Source organism: Patiria miniata, unplaced genomic scaffold (assembly GCF_015706575.1).
Source record: "Patiria miniata isolate m_02_andy unplaced genomic scaffold, ASM1570657v1 HiC_scaffold_15, whole genome shotgun sequence".
NCBI lineage: Eukaryota > Metazoa > Echinodermata > Asteroidea > Valvatida > Asterinidae > Patiria > Patiria miniata.
In genome coordinates, this window is record NW_024037053.1 from 4,812,160 (window position 1) to 4,830,215 (window position 18,056).

General features: G+C 39.9%; 1 protein-coding gene across 4 annotated transcripts in view; it reads right to left on the reverse strand.

Annotated features, from left to right (window-relative positions):
• The window catches only part of LOC119722529 (A disintegrin and metalloproteinase with thrombospondin motifs 6-like), a 71,327-nt gene that overhangs the window by 26,861 nt on the left and 26,410 nt on the right, over positions 1–18,056 (reverse strand). For 3 of the 4 annotated variants that reach the window (XM_038192701.1, XM_038192702.1, XM_038192703.1), the window contains 3 exons: positions 5,819–6,087; positions 595–678; positions 210–352 (listed from right to left, as the gene is read on the reverse strand). In XM_038192701.1, coding sequence (XP_038048629.1) covers positions 210–352; positions 595–678; positions 5,819–6,087 — 496 coding nt within the window. Of the gene's footprint in view, positions 1–209; positions 353–594; positions 679–5,818; positions 6,088–18,056 lie in introns of those variants that run through there. The other variant, XM_038192705.1, reaches the window with a different exon arrangement.

The window sequence follows — 18,056 nt, forward strand, 5'->3', positions numbered from 1 at the left end:
CTAGGTGACTCCTTTGAATGTTGAAAAACATCAGTGTTTGCAAGCATTGCCCAAACTTTCTAAATATCTTAGGGGAATGGGAATTTTGCAAGGAACTCATGGGTTTGAAAATCTAACTCGCACAGTGTTTTTTGGTGGAGCGGAGTGAAGAAATTGCAGTAAAGTATACTGCTCAGGAACACAATTTGACAAATTTGAATAAGTCTGACCTTGTGATAAGCACAGCATTATCATGCTTCTGGATGTTGCCGTCTTTCTCAGATGAAATGTTCTCCGGCGATCGTAGGTTCCTCTGCCACTGACAAAAACTCTGCAAGGACATATCAGCATGGTGCCCCAGGGCCAGATCTTTCTGAGTGCCAAAAGAATAACACAAGGTACTAGACTTAGATGAAGACATATCACGTTGAGAGGGGGGGGAGAGAGACAATGTTTTCTTCAAAACGGTATGTCCAACAAATCCTCTCCCTCCCCAAAAATGTATGCATTTATGACTGACTACCCCTGCATCAAACCCCCCTTCTCCAACACCCCCCCCCCTCCCTCATCCCCAATCCCCCCCCCCCCTCCCTAGGGTTCACTTGTTCCACTCACCTGATCTTGTAAGACCAGAATAATCCGAGAGATCACGATGTTGATGTTATTCCCCACGCTCGCGTCATGGTACAGATCAGCAACCTAGCCTCCATAGAAGAGATAAAAAACTAGCGGTCAATAATGGAAACTATCGACTGATCTAGGGGTCAATAATAAAAACTATGGACCAGAATAATCCTAGAGATGGCAATGTTGATGATATTCCCCACGCTAGCATCATGGTACAGATCAGCAACCTAGCCTTCATGAAAGAGATAAGAAAACTTGGGGTCAATAGTAGGGGTCAATGATAGAAACTATTGACTGATCTTGAGGTCAATAATAGAAACTACTGACCGATCACTGAGCATTGTTAAGGTAAATGACAGGCTCACTGCTTTCTTGATAACAGAGCAGTGAAAGAGAAACAGGGAGGCTTTTATTAAGAAGTACAAAAGTAAAAGCCAAATTGTCTACAATGTATTTCTGTCTCTTTCTTAATTCTGACCCAGTTACAAAAGTTCAACTAGGTGATGATTCAACATTCAGGAAACAAGCGTGTTATTCAATCACTTTCAAAGTACAAGTAATTGATGGGCAGGGAACTTTCCACTTAGTAAAATAAAATCACATTAAATAAAAAGTGCTTTCAACCATGTGGCTGACCAAACAATGAATAAAAATATATTACAAATTGGGAGCGCAACATGGATGAGATTATTTAGGAGAACATGAGCCAAATTGATTGTGTCATTTATGGACTAACAACAAGTGAGTTTGTTTTTAGAAGTACATTGTGAGGCCATTATGCAGTCTGTTGCGCAGTGTAATATTATCAAGGTCAAGGTTGGGTTGTATACAGACCAGACAGTTTTTTGGATGTGTTCATGGGCATTGTCATCTTCACCTGGCTACTGTAAACAGTAGCCCTGGGAAGCAAGTCAAAAACACCTTTAAAACTTCATCCATATAAATCATAAATCAAATCACTTTTCTTTTTACTTCGTCATTTTGAACTTGGTTTTGTTTTGTTCTATTGAGACGATGGGTCTTGAGACAACTACGAAGAGACGGGAAAATATAAGGAAATGAAATTGGATCCCTACCAACAATAAACAAAATAGTTGTGAAATCACGGAGGTTAAGATGGGTAAGTCAAAGAGAAACTTGCATTTTTTTTCATATGCTGCATTTGTCTTCAATCACTCGAACAGTTTGGGATCTTTTTTTGATCCACCCTATAATTCCCCGCTACATCACTTTGGGTCAATGATATCTGTTTTTTTCACTCTGAATTGTGACGTTCCAAAATCGTTCAAAAGCTAAGAATGAAAATGGAAATCAAGTAACTAGGCATTCTCTCCTGAAAATGGTGTCAAGCTGTTGAGAAGTAGGCTGTGAGGGTTTTTGAGAAGCGGCATGATGACGTAGCTGAAACGCCCGGCTTTCACAGAAATGCTCTTCAGATCGTTAGGAAGGGAGTTTTGGAGTGGCATAGGCCAGGAATGTTTGGCTAAACTTTGACAATACTGCTACATTGAATAACAACTGTTGATGGTCATCTAGGATGCTGTATCATGATGGAGGAATAAGTAGCTGTATTGGGCATTTCATTTGTTTGCATGAGCAAAGCCCCAGGAATTCTGTTGACAAGGATATAATAGCTCGCTGTGCTTTTGTCCTTGAGAAAAAAACTGGTCAGAGGAGGTAGGAGTACAGTCAAAAAGCTTGGCATTGAGACCCCAAAAAAGTTTAAACCAATGACATTTGATCATTTTGAAATGGTGAATTTTTTTTACCCAAAGAAAGACATTGTGAACATCTTGAGATACTTTGACAGTTTAAATTTTTGTAAGTGAAGCCGTCTTTGAAATGTTGGCACGTAATCTTTGAAGTGGGCAATGCGTCTGGTTGGCTGGTGGAGGGAAAACTTGCATTGAGAACCAACATTTGCAGATTAAAATCTCAATATTTCAAGTGACTTTGAGGTTCTTAACTCATTCTCATTGTTTTCCAGTTGGTGAGTGTTCCTGTTTATGTAAACACTATTCACTCTGACATTCATATTAATGGCACATCAAGCATTGTCAGGTGGTTGAAACAATGGGGATATGTCTGAAACAATGGGGACATGTCAGCCACTTGACACTAAATGTGTTAACCGGTCAAGTGGAACTTTAAGAGCTTGGGTGTCAGGTGCAATGTTGGTGCTTCAATAAGTGGACATCTAACCAATTGAAGGTACACAGTGGATAAACACTCCACATACCTGTCCAACTTTGCTTTTGTTTTGAATTTGTCAAATATTTTCTCATCTGTTTTTCTGTAATTTGAGAGACGATATTGCTATCCCCTCAAAAAGATTCATTACTACCTCAAAAAGGGAAAAACAATTTTCAAATAATGCAGGTAAATTTTTCATTGGTCCGTTACCAAAAAGAATTATTTCCTCATAAATTTCAGTCGAGAATTCCATGCATTTTGGTTATTAAAGACTTCAGAAACAGTTTCAAACCACCAACACAGCTACAGGCCACAATAGTTGGCACACTTTACAAAGCAAAACTGAACTCTAAGCTAACCCAGGATGCAGGGATAAGAGACAAAACTTGGCCATTATGAAAAAGAGTGACATTTACAGCAGTAAACTTAGCCTCGTCTTTGACGCAGCCTGACTAGAAAATAGGTCAGGGATATTGAAATATCTACACTAAGCCCGTAGGCTCTGGAAGTTGGCATTATTGCTGTATCTGATGCAGACTGCAGGAAAATGCGGAGGAAAGCCGATGTGAACTTTGGCAAAACCACATTTCAAACTTTTTTATCACGTTTAAACTGCTAATGAATGGAAGTGGGGCAGGCACAATTTTACGTCTGCGTTTACTTTGCAGTGCACAAACTGGAGTGAAATTTGAAAGGGTATTTTTAGATTCCAGCCTCCCACATCGGCAAAAAATGGTTTCTCTTTGGTTGAGGTTTTTGGTGGTATGGTGGTATTATGTGAAAAATAATAACTTTTGTATGTGTGGTTCTGAAGTGAAGTAGTTCTTTTAGATACAGTGATACCGCAAACCTCAAGCTATTGTAACCATCCAACAACTCTTATGCAAATTTGGAAATTTCAAAAGAAAGTTCCCACCTGGGTGGTATAGGCATCCTACCCATGTCAACAAGGGTCTTTTTATGAATTAGCGGTCCTTTTTCATCCTGTCCCTGTTACATCTGACATTTATGATTTTATAATTCTGAATGGGCTTCTTAATGCAGTCATGTTCCAATTGTGATTATGAATACAAAACTAGCTGCCTACCGGTCACATACAAAAAATCGTTTGAATGATACTTGAATGGCGAATTACAAAGTTCCAAGGTACATGTAACAAAGACAGGAAAAATGTCACACTTTGGACCCTATACAGCCTGTCTCCAAAAAAAATGATTCAGAAAAAAAATTGGTTAAATATGAAATTTCAAAATAAGTTATTCTTACTTGGCATAATATTAAAGAACAAAGACTGGGCTTTCCAATAGTGTTTGTTTGATCTTATTTGCTTTTGTCAATTCAGAGATATAATCAATTTAGTGCGATACACCAAAATCGATTTTGTGCCACTTTTATGCATGGGCAGAGTTGTTTCGAGTACTGTGCCATGCTGTCTTGAAGCTCACAAAAGATTGCAACTTGGCAAAAGAAACAAACTCGATTTTTGTGTTCCGCAGTAAACTGGAGTTACCGTATCTCTGGATTGACAAAAGCAAATGAGATGAAACAAAAAGTATTGGAAAGCCTGGTCTTTTTCTTTAATGTGATGCTCAAAACGACTTACTTATGTTGAGATTTAATATTGAAAAAAAAAATTGGTTTCGATTGTACTATTTTTTTTTAGACAGGCTGTACTTGTAGAATTACCCATATTGGGTTTTAAGTCCCTGCCTGATTCTGTGGGTTTCTCCAAAAAATCTGTTGGGGTTTCTTTCTACTTCTAAAACTGAATATTTTGATTACAGCTTCTCTCTTCAGCTGTCTTCTGGGTTCCTCACTACAAAGCCTGCACACTTACTGCAGAACAATCAAGTTTAATTTCAAGAAATAAATCAATAAAACAAACTTCCAAGTCATGATGGGCTGTGTTAAGACAATATTGGGATGGTACAAGTGCAAGGCTGTGTCTGAATGGCTACGGCTACGGCTTGCAATTACACACATGCCTATGAAAGCAGCTGCAACCACTTCCCATAGACACTGCGTTACTGCTAGCCGTAGCCATAGCCAGTATACTGGCCTGACGTTCTGTGAATCATGCATTAACTGTTGCTAAATATAACTTGTGATTTGTGGAATTGTTCCGGGTGAACATGAATGGGAGTAACACTTCTCCATTAGTCGGCTCAACAATCAGCATCCAGTAATGATGACTTAGCAAGTATCCTAGAACCTATCACCTATAAGTCTGTCAACTTGGAGCGGCCTACACCAAGTTGTAGTTTCGAGATCTCGAACGCTGACAAGTCCAACAATGGGCGGATACTAGCCGCATTCCCCATGTGTGTTCCGCGGATGGAACGCTCATAATCTTAAGGGCGCATTTATGTTGTGGGTGTGGAAAATCTGGGGCAAGGTTAACTTGTTTTATGCATCAGGGGCCTCAATCGTGAGACTGTATACCCACATGCTACTGGGTGGCTCTGTGGTCGATGCATTTGGGAGTCGTTCTCATATTTTGGGAGCGGTGCTTCTTAGAAGGTTGATTTAGATCTCAGTGTAACGCCACTCTTTCAAATTGGCGGTTTTGAGGATCATTCAGCACAAAATTTAATAATTTTGGGGTTAACCTGGATCTGATCTTCACCAAAGTAGGGTAGCACTACTTCTTTAGAGGGTGAAAAGTATTTTAGGACTAATATTTCAATCGGTTTGAAAATGTCAGAATATCTTAGAGAACGTTTTGTCCACCAAGTCTTAGAAAAGGTATCCAATTTCACCACTAGATATTAGGTAAAGTCTCTGAGGATCACACTCAGCCAAAATAGAAGCAAAGAAAACTTCAGAAGTCAACAATTACAGTATCATTGTGACAGTTGCTATTTCTGTATCAAATTTGCTTCACTCTAAATTTTACCTTAAGTAGGAGCCAGCTTTAAAAAGCGGCAGTCATTAGCATCCCAATAAAACCTTGAAATTCAACTTATTTTCAGCTTCCTCTGACAATACAGCAGAAATATGCCCATCCTCCCAAACTTACAATATTCATGAGTGTGAGGAGATAAGACTCGATGTAGTCGTCATGGTAACTGTTCATGAGTTTATCGGCCACCACTAAGGTCTCGACGTTGAGTTCTGATGACATGCTGCTGACTTCACGTCTTCTCCGCCTCCTCTTGTGGTGATGCTGATGGTGATGCTGAGGGTGACGGTGGTGATGATTGTGGTGAGGGTGTTTCTTCATCACTTGCTCCGCAAAGGAAAAGTCACTGTTGGTCATCCACCACGTTTTTTTAACTTCATCAGAATCTAAGTAAGAAATAAGAAAGAAACATTTAGATAATAACTGACTTGACAGAATAGCTACGCATCTTCAATATATACTATTTGAATGTCTTTCAACACAGTAGCATACATGTTAGTAAACCTCCCACTTGTCATCACATTGATGAGTCACACATTTAAGAATCATGTTGAACAGTTGCTTTCCTTAAGTCCCATGTGATTTCATGAATTAATCAAGAAAGTACAAGTGTTGCCCCGCCTTAAGGCAAGTGACAACATCAGTGACATGGGTCTCAAAACACAAAGAGCAACACATACAAGCCCCTTTAAAGACGGTTGATTGTATAATTCGGAAAAGGACAATTTTTTACTTCCGATGACCCTCCTTCACCTGGGTCGAGATTCTCAACCTTCATTGTCTTGCAATTCCCTCCTTTTTTTAGGGTAAAACAGGGGGCAGACCGTAGAGTTTTTCTTGTTCTGTGTGAGTCATTCTGATGCTAGACTTGTGGATTATGGCACAGGAAGTCTCCTGGCTGAAGGTCGCAAGACAAATTTAGAAATGGTCATAAAACTCGGCAGCTCAAAATGAAATCAAAAAGTCAGTGACTGGGATGTAATTTTTAAAGTATATTAAAGGGGCTCTCTTATCTCAGATCTATCAAAAGGAATCCAGAATTGAGAACAGCGCCCTCGGGGAAGCTTCTTGTGCAACTCTTGGAAGTGAACGGCAGTCAAAATTTGAAGATGATTCATGTGAGTGACTTGATGGGATGAGTGATGACATCACTGCAGGATTACATGTTGACAAGTGTTTATAAACTACCCACAAGCTTGCTCTTGTGTCAAACTTCCCAGTACTTTTTGTTCTGCTCTATAAAAAAAATAACCATTTGGTACATCGTTATTGGAAGGAATCCAAGAATTGCTAGAACTAGGCTTGAAAGTCTCATTCCAGATTTATTAATAAAACATCCTACGCCAAAAACACCTGTTTAATTAACTCGTTAATTTACTGTATGCTCTTCTCCAATCCGCGCTGATTCCAACTCAAAGCTGCAACGAAGCCCAATAACCTTCAACAAGGGTCACAATGACATTAACAAAGCATTAACAATGAAACTTTACACATCCACAAGATTAAGTGACATTTCCTCTGACCTTTTTAGATGCACTGCGCTCCTAAGATAGAAATTCTGTCATGTTGTATACTGAATGTCACTACAGTAACAATGTTTTGGCCATGTAACACAAATGCTGTATAAGAATTTACAGGGCTCCCCAAAATAGAGGACAGATTTGCCAAGTTTCTGTCAGGTATTCACGACTAAGGTGGCCTGTGTTGGACCACAAACCACATGTATCCTAAATATTTACAAACTTTCCAGTTAAAACCTACAAAGTAACTTTTCATCGCCAGGGCACAGTACCAAAAATAGAGTGAACTTTTCAACACTCCCTGAAGAAAAAAACCTGACTGAGCGTTATTTGATTAACCCCATAGAGGCTGCCCATAAAAAGAAACTAAAAAGAACCAGTATTAAAGCAAACTTCCTGTACAGATTACCGCTCACCTAGATTCTAATTCTATCGCCAAACCCAGGACTGTATGTCCCTATTTCTTTTTATTATGACAGTTTAACAAATGAAGCTTTGATGAGAGGATTTCTAGCACAAATTACGGTCCTGTTATGAAGGGGAAGGGGTGGCATGGCATGGTTTGTGTTGAACTCTCGTGACCTCAACAGGTGCCAAAGCCTTTTAACTTCGCATCAAGTTTTTTTGTAAGGAGAAATTCTGCATATCACAGACAGGTGAACCATTCATTCATGCCAGTAATCGTTGGTGGGTTGTGGGTATAACGATAGCTTTTATCCTGTTAAACAGTCTCAATGGAACTTTAAGGCTGGTACGTGTTGGGCTGGTATCAACACATCAATCTTACTTTTTCTCTTTTCAACTGCGAGTCACACTGGAGCAAAATCGATCATACTGCAATCCAGGTACATGAACTATTACGCCTACTCCATACAATTAAGGACTACTGGCATAGTACATGTATGTATGCTGCACGGACAAGATGTTCAACTTGAGCTCTTGCTACAGTAATTTGGGGAGGGTGTACTGTTTTGATCCTTATTAAAATCTGTCTCAACAGTGGAAGACTGTTGTAGAAACAGTTGGTTGAAATGCCTACCCCAGCAATGAGAGTGAATCTTCTACGATTGAAAACATGCGGTTTCCAGATCATCACATGTGGCAGACAGCTTCCAGCTGTCTGCTTAGTCCATCGTATTTCCTGTATCCTTCACAAATTGTGCCATTCTTACAATTCTATCAACTGTATAATGTTTTACACACACAATGTACTAAGAACAGTTTCCCACATGAACCAGATGAACATCTGTGTCTGGGTTGCAAGGCTTGTAACTATCTGTAGGGAATGTGACTGAAAAAACTGAGACTGAAGTAAAGAGGTGTAAGTTTTGTAAGTTTCTCAGTAATACTCTGGTTACTGAAAGGCCGGTGTTGTTTCTTTTTGCAGTTTCTCTCACTTAACCCATTAGCACCTGTACCACATTGCATTACATTGTATTACATTGTATTACATTGTACTACATTGTATTACATTGTACTACATTGTACTACATTGTATTTATTCCCTAATGAATGTATACAACCATACAGTGCTAGGCAGTTTTGGGTGCTACAGGGAGTAACAGGCAGGGCATTCCGGACATTTCAAGGAGTAGAGATGGGGCGGTTTTGGGCAGTACAGGGACTTAATAGGTTAATGTTTCAATGTGGTACACAACATCGTTTTTAATGTTTTACACCTGTTTCCATCCATTAGATCCTCAAGTTTGTACTTTTCTACCTCACCTAGATGTCAACCATCCTTGCTCCTACCTTAGCGATATCTGCCAACTGCCTCTCATAAACCATTAACCCAGATTTCAGCATTTTAAAACACATTTTCAGACCCTTGAATGTTGGGCTCTTAAAATTCCCAAACCTCCTTGGCCTAGTTTGCCGGCTGTCAACTAGAAATGACTGCTGGATGTTGGAGACTGATTTTCCCTGCATTCTGAGAGCTTGTTGCTTCATATGGAAGCTGTTTATTTTCTCGTCTGTGATGTCTGAGGGCTGCTTTTGAGTTGTCATGGATATCAGAGGTGAACGAAATTGTTGAGTTGTCAGGAAATGTCTGACAAACGTTGTCAAAATAGCATTCAATGGTGGGAAAAAGTATTTTCCTCACTTTTCTTGTAAGTTAAGTAGCCTAATCTTTGCTTACAGTGAAATTTAGTTGATAACATCAAAGGAAACAACAGAGCCTCAAAGTCGAGCTTTATTTGAGGGAAAGGCTCTTCTTTCATCAAAAATTTAAACAACTTATAGATCTTCTGTTGCAGAGGAGATCAATCTGAAATGACAGAATTCAATAAATGAGTCCACAGAATTGTAAAACTCGCAAGATGACTTTAATCTACACCCCCTAAAACAGGTGCAACATGTGACATGCCCTGACAGTGCTACTCTAACACCTTCCACAGGTGCAAAAGGGTCAAAACGGCTGGAATGTGACGAGACTCAAACATTTCAAATGTTCCCAGTCCCAGACACAATATTTACAAGTTGAACTGATGTGCCCTGGTGTGTGTGAAAGAGTGCGAAAGGGGCAGGTTGGCCAATGTTATGGATCAAGTCAGATTTCTACTGGGCAGGCCTAGATGTGTGGAGTCTGTGATGGCCGCGATTTCAGGCCAATGACTGACTTGAAACAGTGGACTTTTGACTTCTCGATGACACAAGAAGTGTAGGAATGCAAACCCCAAGGGATTCCAAAAGTGCATTTCAAGTTAAAAAGCACTGCCAGACGGACAGACAAACACACAGTTGGAATATAAGTGGTTGGTAAAACTATGCCCTAGCTTGATAGAACTTTTCAACTGCGCATGCGCACAATGATACTAGGTCACGGGTAATTCGGAAAAATCAAACGCTCATCGAAGGTGCACAAACACACAGAAAGACGAGCGCACGACGCTCACCAGTTAATTACAAGCAGAATGGGTGTTCCGGTAACATCGCGTAACATCATGTCAGCAATTTTATCCTGAATGACCTTTGACCTGGACTACTTCATAGGACGCCATCTTCACAGGAAAACTACAACTGCGTATTCAACACCATCAGGTGCGTGTGAGCGCAGTGTGCAAAATGTTCTAAACAGGTGTGTGTGTTGCTCAAAATTTCTTCTAAACACAACATAGCCGATGCGCGTCACGAAAATTTTACTCCCAAAATGATGATGCACATGCCAATCTGTAGGAAGTGATGTCATTTGAGAAAGACCAATGCATTACATGCTACATGACAATGGTTTATAGTTGACACATCTTCACTGTCGATATCTTCACTAAACTGTAGTTGATAATTTGATGAAATTGATACAATGGATAATTTTTATCTGAATGAACTTAAACTCATAGTGTCTTCCAGTGAGTGCCAGAAGTACGGCAGCAATGCGTTCAAGAGTGCCACACAAAGCCCATAGTCCTATGGCCTATCTAATGAAAGTCTGCACATTCGTGTCTCACTTGACAAAGCATACAATCGGATGTCTTCCCGAGGTCACACCAATCAAGCATAAATGACCGGACAATCCAATTACAACCCACCACAACTTCCGTGACCGCAACATTAATTAACGCTGATTGTTTTTAATCTCAAGGAAATTGGCATTCCGGGGTTCGGGCTCTGCGGTTCATTCCGATCATTCACATCGTGATGGGGCATGCAGGAACTATGAGAGAGTCATTATCAGACATCCATGTTGCGCTGGAAAACTCACCAAACACGCAATTCAAACTCGATCGGTATTCGGTTGGCATTTGGTAATTTTCAAGCTTGTACATTAGCAAACATTTTTCTGCTCAAGTCAGAGAGCGGTAATTGTCTCAATCACAATCATCTTGCTAGTATTTCAATTAATGGGTCTTAACAAATTACCCACATCCATTTATGTCCCGGGCCCTGCAACAGGGTCAGTTCAGAGTTATTGGGGTTCAGATCAATAAAGAGTTTTATGAGCTACAGGACTTAATCACCAAAAGATTCTACAGTATTTTCAGGCTTGACTTCTGAATCATTTTGTCAATTTCACATGTGCTTAGGACAAACTTCACATTGTAATGTACTGCAATGGATAAAATAACTTCACTGACACTATGAATTACAGATATCAAAAACTTGCATTATTTATTGATGTACTGTGTGCCTAGGCTATACATGTTTATCTTTAAAAAAATTCATTTTATTTGCATTGAGCATACTGCAAGCTGACCTTTTTCTGTACATCTACAATTACGGTAAAAGAAACTGGAAAATGGTGAATGGAATTAAGACTTCTACTTAGCACAGCAGGCTTACGAGTCATGAACTTTAACCGCAAAGCTCCAACCACAAACAAACCAGCCCACTGGACCAATTTCCCCCTTCACTAACACCCCTCTCCCCTACTTAACACACCATTCGTTCCTCATTACAGCCCCAAAATATCACATCCCTTACCCTGACTAGCCAAGGGGAAATGTTTGTGAAAAAACCCGACCCCAAAATGGGTCATGAATACGCAAAAATCCTCCGCTATGGGACTGGTTGACACGGACCGACAGACTTCTCCCTGAGCTATGTCTGAATTTAATCTAAATCACCTGTGACATACCGGTACTACCATTTTATTTCAATCTCTTTTTTTTTTTTCATGGCACTCATGTGAATGACCTTTAATTTGAAGGGGGCTCATCTCAGGAAAAGTTTTGTGAAAAGTTTTGTGAGAGTAAAACTTAGGCCATGAAGGAATATGTTAAAACCACACAAGAAGTATCAGTGAAACTCTTTTTACATGAACCTCAATTAGTCATAAAGTTAAAATACAAATTTAAGCTGAATGTTTACACTCAAACTACTTTTAAAAATGACTCGTACAAACCCCAAAGTAGAAGTAATGAAAAACCACAAGTCTGTCCCTGAGTAATCTCTTACAATTGGCATTCATTTAAAAAGCAATTAGTTTTTTATCTCAAGGAATGTTTGCCAGCAGCTGCATTGAATGTCAGGCAGAATGAAGGCCAGCACTAGCACTGCTTGTGTCTTCATAAGAACAGCCTCCGAGAACTGTTCAAGACTTGATGTGCTTTGGAGTCGCTAGGGATATTAAGGAACACCTGTTGTCTAATTTCACTTTTCAAGTTCACCCGGACCCGGTAGACACCCCCTCTGTCCATAACTTCCCATCAAATCGATATTACACTTGGAGGCCTAGAAAGTGGAAGTAATGTCAACCGCTGTTTCATGTCTAAAACCATGACTTCACGACTACAAGACTAATTTTTCTTTCCAGGGTGAAATCAAATGTTAAGATTTGGCAGGAATACCATTTGATTTGAAACTGCCGCAATTAAGAGAGTTAACAACCTGCTTGACTTTTTGTTGGACTCTTCCTGAGTCTGCAAAACTCTATTCAGTATCACTTTTGCAGTTTGCAGTAAGCAATTCTCTGAACATGAAATAGAGCATAACCTTAAGCTTAGTACAGAATGAGGACTTGAATGTCGTGTTCTATCCTGACTATCCCAAAATCTTTAAACCCAGGTGCTGGATTTGGTGGATTTCGGGGAAATACAGTTCAGGATTGAAGGTTTTACGGCAGATCATGTGAGGAAGTGTACATTTATAAATCCATTGCATTATCATGGATCATTCATGTAACAGTACAGTACTGCACTGTTTTACGTCAAACAGGATTACATAGAAAGCCGTCCAAGGTCAGAGAAATTTCCTGAAATTTGAGGCTTTGTTTTTGGTCTTTCAATCACTGGAGGTGACATACATCACACAAGAAATGCTACCTAGAAAATGTGTTACACACTGCCGTGGGGACCATGTGGCGAAACTGTCAACGATTTTGAAGCTCAAGGTTTTTCTGAAAAACTTCCTGGAGGATTTCCGGAACAGGACACAAACTCTAGATAAAGGAAACTGCGGGATGTACTGACCTTCACACACCTAGATTCTCCACCCTTCACCTTCTTAGTGCCTTGATAATAACCCAGCCACTCTTTCAAATCTATCAACGAGGGAATGAAGGGGAGGAAACGAGACACAAAGATCTTATCCATGACCCCGCCCAAGGTGCAGCTAGAAGAAATAGGGGCAAAACATTTCCCCAGCCCCCTCACTGTTAGTAGTGTCTGAAAAGGGTTTGACTTCCTTTCTTAATAGTCCGACAGTTACACTCGGGAAGTGACAGTCGCAAACTTGGAACTAAGATAAAATCCCTGACCACTCCCATGGCACAGAGTCCAATAGATGGTCCACGATACTGGGTCAGAAGTTGTCCCTCATAGCAGTGAAAACTGTTTGATACTTTCAATCAGGAAACAAGAGGGTGGAGTTGGGGCATAAGCAAGATAGTTCAGAGTCCAATAGATGGTTCATGGTACATGCATTTGGTCAATGAATGTCCCTCTGAACACCTTCACTGTAGATCGGAGTGGCTTCAAAATTGGTCCAACAATCTAGTCTCAAGCAGGAAATGGGGGGGGGGGGTGGTGGCTTACATGCAGCATCAAGATAGTATCCCTGACCCTTCCCAAGGCACAGAGTGCAGTAGACGGTCCATGAGTTCATGATATCGAGTAAAGTCATCTGTTAGTCCCTTCTCCGTTCATCTGTGTCTTAGGTCTGACCCCTCCAACAGGAAGTGATGGGGGAAGGAGAGGGGGAGGGTCACTCAAGAACAACGATTTTATCCTTGACCCCTTGCCAAGACCTTTCTCAAAGAAGGCTGACACTCAGCGACAAATCTCAGCAAGGATTAAGGATGTTACAGGGATTGGACTTTTGGCAATTTAAGCTTTTTGGAACTTTACATATATTTTGCCTCTTTTCAATCTGAAATCAATCAAGGTGTGTATTTCTTTCCAAGCTGAAACAAATGTTGGTTTACATGTTTTTACTATAAAGAAGATTTGACAATTTTGGAAGAAACACCCCTTCAATAACGAGATTTTCCTCCTCTAATCCCTTTGATGAATGGCTAAACACAAACTCATCATCATTCTCCACCTTTAATTCAGTCATCCCATCACTGAATCCACACGGACTTTTCTTGGCAACCTCCCTCAAACTAAAATAAAATTTCCGGCAAACAGTGTCATGCCAACGTAAGTGTGTCAAATGGGTGATGCACTATCCGAACTGTACATCTGCCAAACAATATGAAGTACAGAACGTCTTGAAAAATAAGATTAGAATATACTTTCTCCGAGAGGAGGGGGTAGGGAAAGTTGTTCCAAGAATTTTGTTCTGACCTTTACTGGTGTCGAGTCAGAGTTTTCGTAAGGACTTTGTACAAAGAAAATTGGTTAAAATCCAAGCGGAAGTTCGCTCCAGTGTAACCCAAGAAATGTGTGGTTTGAATTGAGAGGGGCCTTGCATTGGAATTATTTTTGGTTGACTGAGCGATGAAATCTGATTCATCTGGAAAAGATTTCCTTGTGGATTGGGAGGGGGACGTCTTTACTCACAAGGTTCCACTGGGGTACATATCGAGGGCAGATCTTGGAAAAATGGAAATCCTCAATACCACAACCACCATCAATCAACATGTCTAATGCCAAGAGTTTGTTACAACTTAATCTGGTCTTTTGACAAGCCACCTGGATAACAGTTACATATGGATTTAAATGTACTTAAATGTGACCAAGTGTCATTCTGAGGCAACTTCCCTCCCACCAAACACCTCCATCTAGCCCCTCCCCTCCCCTTCAACAAAACTGGATTGCGTTAACTGGACCCACAGACTCAGAACAAATCCCTCAGAATCCTCAAATTCCATTCCATCAGCAAAAAAAGAAAATTTGAAATTAAAGGCCAAAATGTATCTTAACCCTTCACCTCTATTCGGCAAACCATCCAAAAAGTATTTGCGCAATACCCATCAAATTTGGACAGAAGTGGTCAGTCGAATTAATTAGCACCTGTGTTTGAGGAAGGCTGAGAGACAGTTCCTGTGGTAATGCACCGGGCAACGGATCAATAAAGTCAGGGCAGGAGCGTTTGGCGAGTCATCGCAACAAGTGGCTCAGAACAGGTGGCTACGAATCACCCTCGCTAATCCCTAGAAATCACTTGGGCAACTGTTTAGATACAACTAAAGGAGTTGGGCAAATGTGTGTTGGGAGTGACGTTGTTGGCTACTCTAAAAGGTAATCGTTTCACACGAAGCTAAGCTTTCTGTGACTTTCTACACTTGGCCTTTTGCAACTGCACGTCCACTTACATCATTAGCTTCTGGAGTTTCAGAGCAGCCATAGACATAACTCTCTTGAAAATAATGACCACCTGGTAATACAGTGACAAAGTGAGCTGCTCTGACTTGAACGCCACACCGGATTGCGGCTTTTGCGGCTAAGGCTAAAGGAGATTGATATATTTGCGGTTGTTATCAGAGTCATTTGGCTGCAACAACAAGTTGACTTTGTGTTTAACATTAACGCTGATAGGTTTTATCTCAGGCCGGTGTGATAAGTCTGAGAGATTATCACACCTTCACCTGTTAGGAATGTAGAGGTTAAATATTTGGGTTGTTCAGGAGCAATGAAAAATGCCAAGGATTGGATGTTTTTCACTCTGAATCTGGCATAGGCTGGGAATTTTTTATGTTTATGAAATGAGGGAGTCAGGTTGGAGTAGTGATACTTTCTTCGCCTTCCACCAGTGACACGGGTTCGAATCCCAGCAGGGTTTAGTCTTTCAGTCCCTGCCTGATTCTGAGCGATATTACCCGGCAGAGTCAGAGGTTTTCCTCCCACCTCTGAACTGATAATTTCTTTGATCTATTCTCTCTCCTTACTTCTTCAATCTTGCAAGTCACAGTGCCATGGGTGTCTTTATAATGATTTGCGGAATCCTTGGTTTCATTCTCTCTTGCTAAAGAGTGTAAACTCGATCAACCACAGAAAGTTAGATGATTTAAAGTGAAAAAAATCTTTTTAAGATTCAAAGTGTTCAAAATAGACATTCTCGAGTTGAAACACGCCCAACTTCAAGCAATAAACTTCCTTTTAATCACCCTGATCCTAGTTTCAGACAAAGAGTGATTTTTCACTCTTTGGAAATTAAAAAGTTGCCAGAAAAATATAAATAAACAAATAAAATAAACTACTAATGTTCTGTCCTATAGTTCTCTCAATATGAAACGAAACTGAGCCACCACACAACTTACAAAAAAAAAATTCCAAAAGAATGGAACCGCCATGCACCAACCTCTTAACATGAGGTAATTCTTAGGCACATATTTTCCGGTGATTTATGATGTGATTTATCACTGCATGACTTTATGACCTACGGTAGTTCAATGGCTGCAAAATTCTATGCACGCGTGGAAAATAAAAATAAACTCTACATTTATGAGAACACCAACGCTGTGAACATGATCAATTTGATCGCAGCAAGACCGCCGTTGACTCACTACACAGCACTGTATGATAAATGCTTTTTGCTTTTATTCATAAGTTAGATTCGTTTTTCGAGTTTAGATTCTTCAATTCAGTCAACTGAATTCAACCAACATTTATTTCCATAAAGCCAGAAAATTTTTATAAAACAATGTAACAAAGTGAAGTAATAATACATTTAAGATTATACATGTAAATCAATAGGCAATTATGGATACTTGGATTATTTTGCTTTGATTCATAAGTTGGATTCATCTTTTGGGTTTATATTCTTCAACCACTCTATGATGTTAGAAGAGGTCACAGAACAAACTTGAACTTGAAAGGGAAGTTGCTCCATTCTAACCCTTGAAAAAGTGTAATTTGTAAGAATCAAAAGTAACATTTACCAGGACTAGTTCTAGAAAACCATCCAAAGCAACAGTTTAAATAGGAAACCCAATGTAAACTCATTCTTCATACCTAAAACTGAGAAATTATGGCATGTATAATGTAGAAGAGACTGGATACCATAGTGCTAAAAATACTGCGTAGTCCATCAGATAGAACAGGGTACAGTATTGGAGTTTGAGATATGTTTCATAAGCTACTACATGTAGTTTAACACACACAAAAACAGCCCAAGAATGCTTTGAAAATAGTCACAAAGTACAATTTGCTACATTTTGGGCACAGCTTCCTGGCGTGACTTGATGTCATTTATCAAAGGTTTGCCAGACGTGTTGGGATATTAGGTTAGCAATAACGGAAGCCTCAAAGAGTCAAATGGGAGACTAGCGGCCAACGTAACATCCTGGCCAGGTAACATGTTTTCCTTCTTTAGCTCATGGCAGGATCCCCTGAGAGGTTTGCCATAGTGGGGGCGGGGTGGGATTAAGCTCAGTTACTTCTAGTCTGAGACAGCCAGTTCTGGCTCTATCAGCAGAGCTCCCTGAGCCAAGTTTGGGGATGGGTTTCTTGGCATCTATCTCTTGGCATTACACAACTTCAAGAAAATCAGGAAATCATGTCCAATCTGAAACTGTGAAGCATTTGTCTTTATCAATCAATCATGCAATAAACGGTGAGCATTCCCCTGCAAAGTTAAATTAATAGAATATGTTTTCTGTCACCTTTTCAAAAGATTAACACCACCAGGTGACCTGGAGGTGCAATAGGATACAAATGATGAATGATTATGAGTGAAATGGTAATAATCATTTCATTCCATCTGTCACTGAACAAAATTATTCTTTCCATTGCACGATTGTGAAACATTCATATTGTGACCGTGCAATGAAAATTCTATTTACCATGGAATAGAACTTTTATTTCTATTTCATTGCAGCCACACCGTGGGGACGAATAATTGGGGTTGGGACGAAATAATTCAATGACAAGTGATCAATGTTTGGAACGGCAATCTAAAACATGTTCAACTTTTCTGAAACACGTACATGATTCTAATTCTGTGAGTCAGTATGC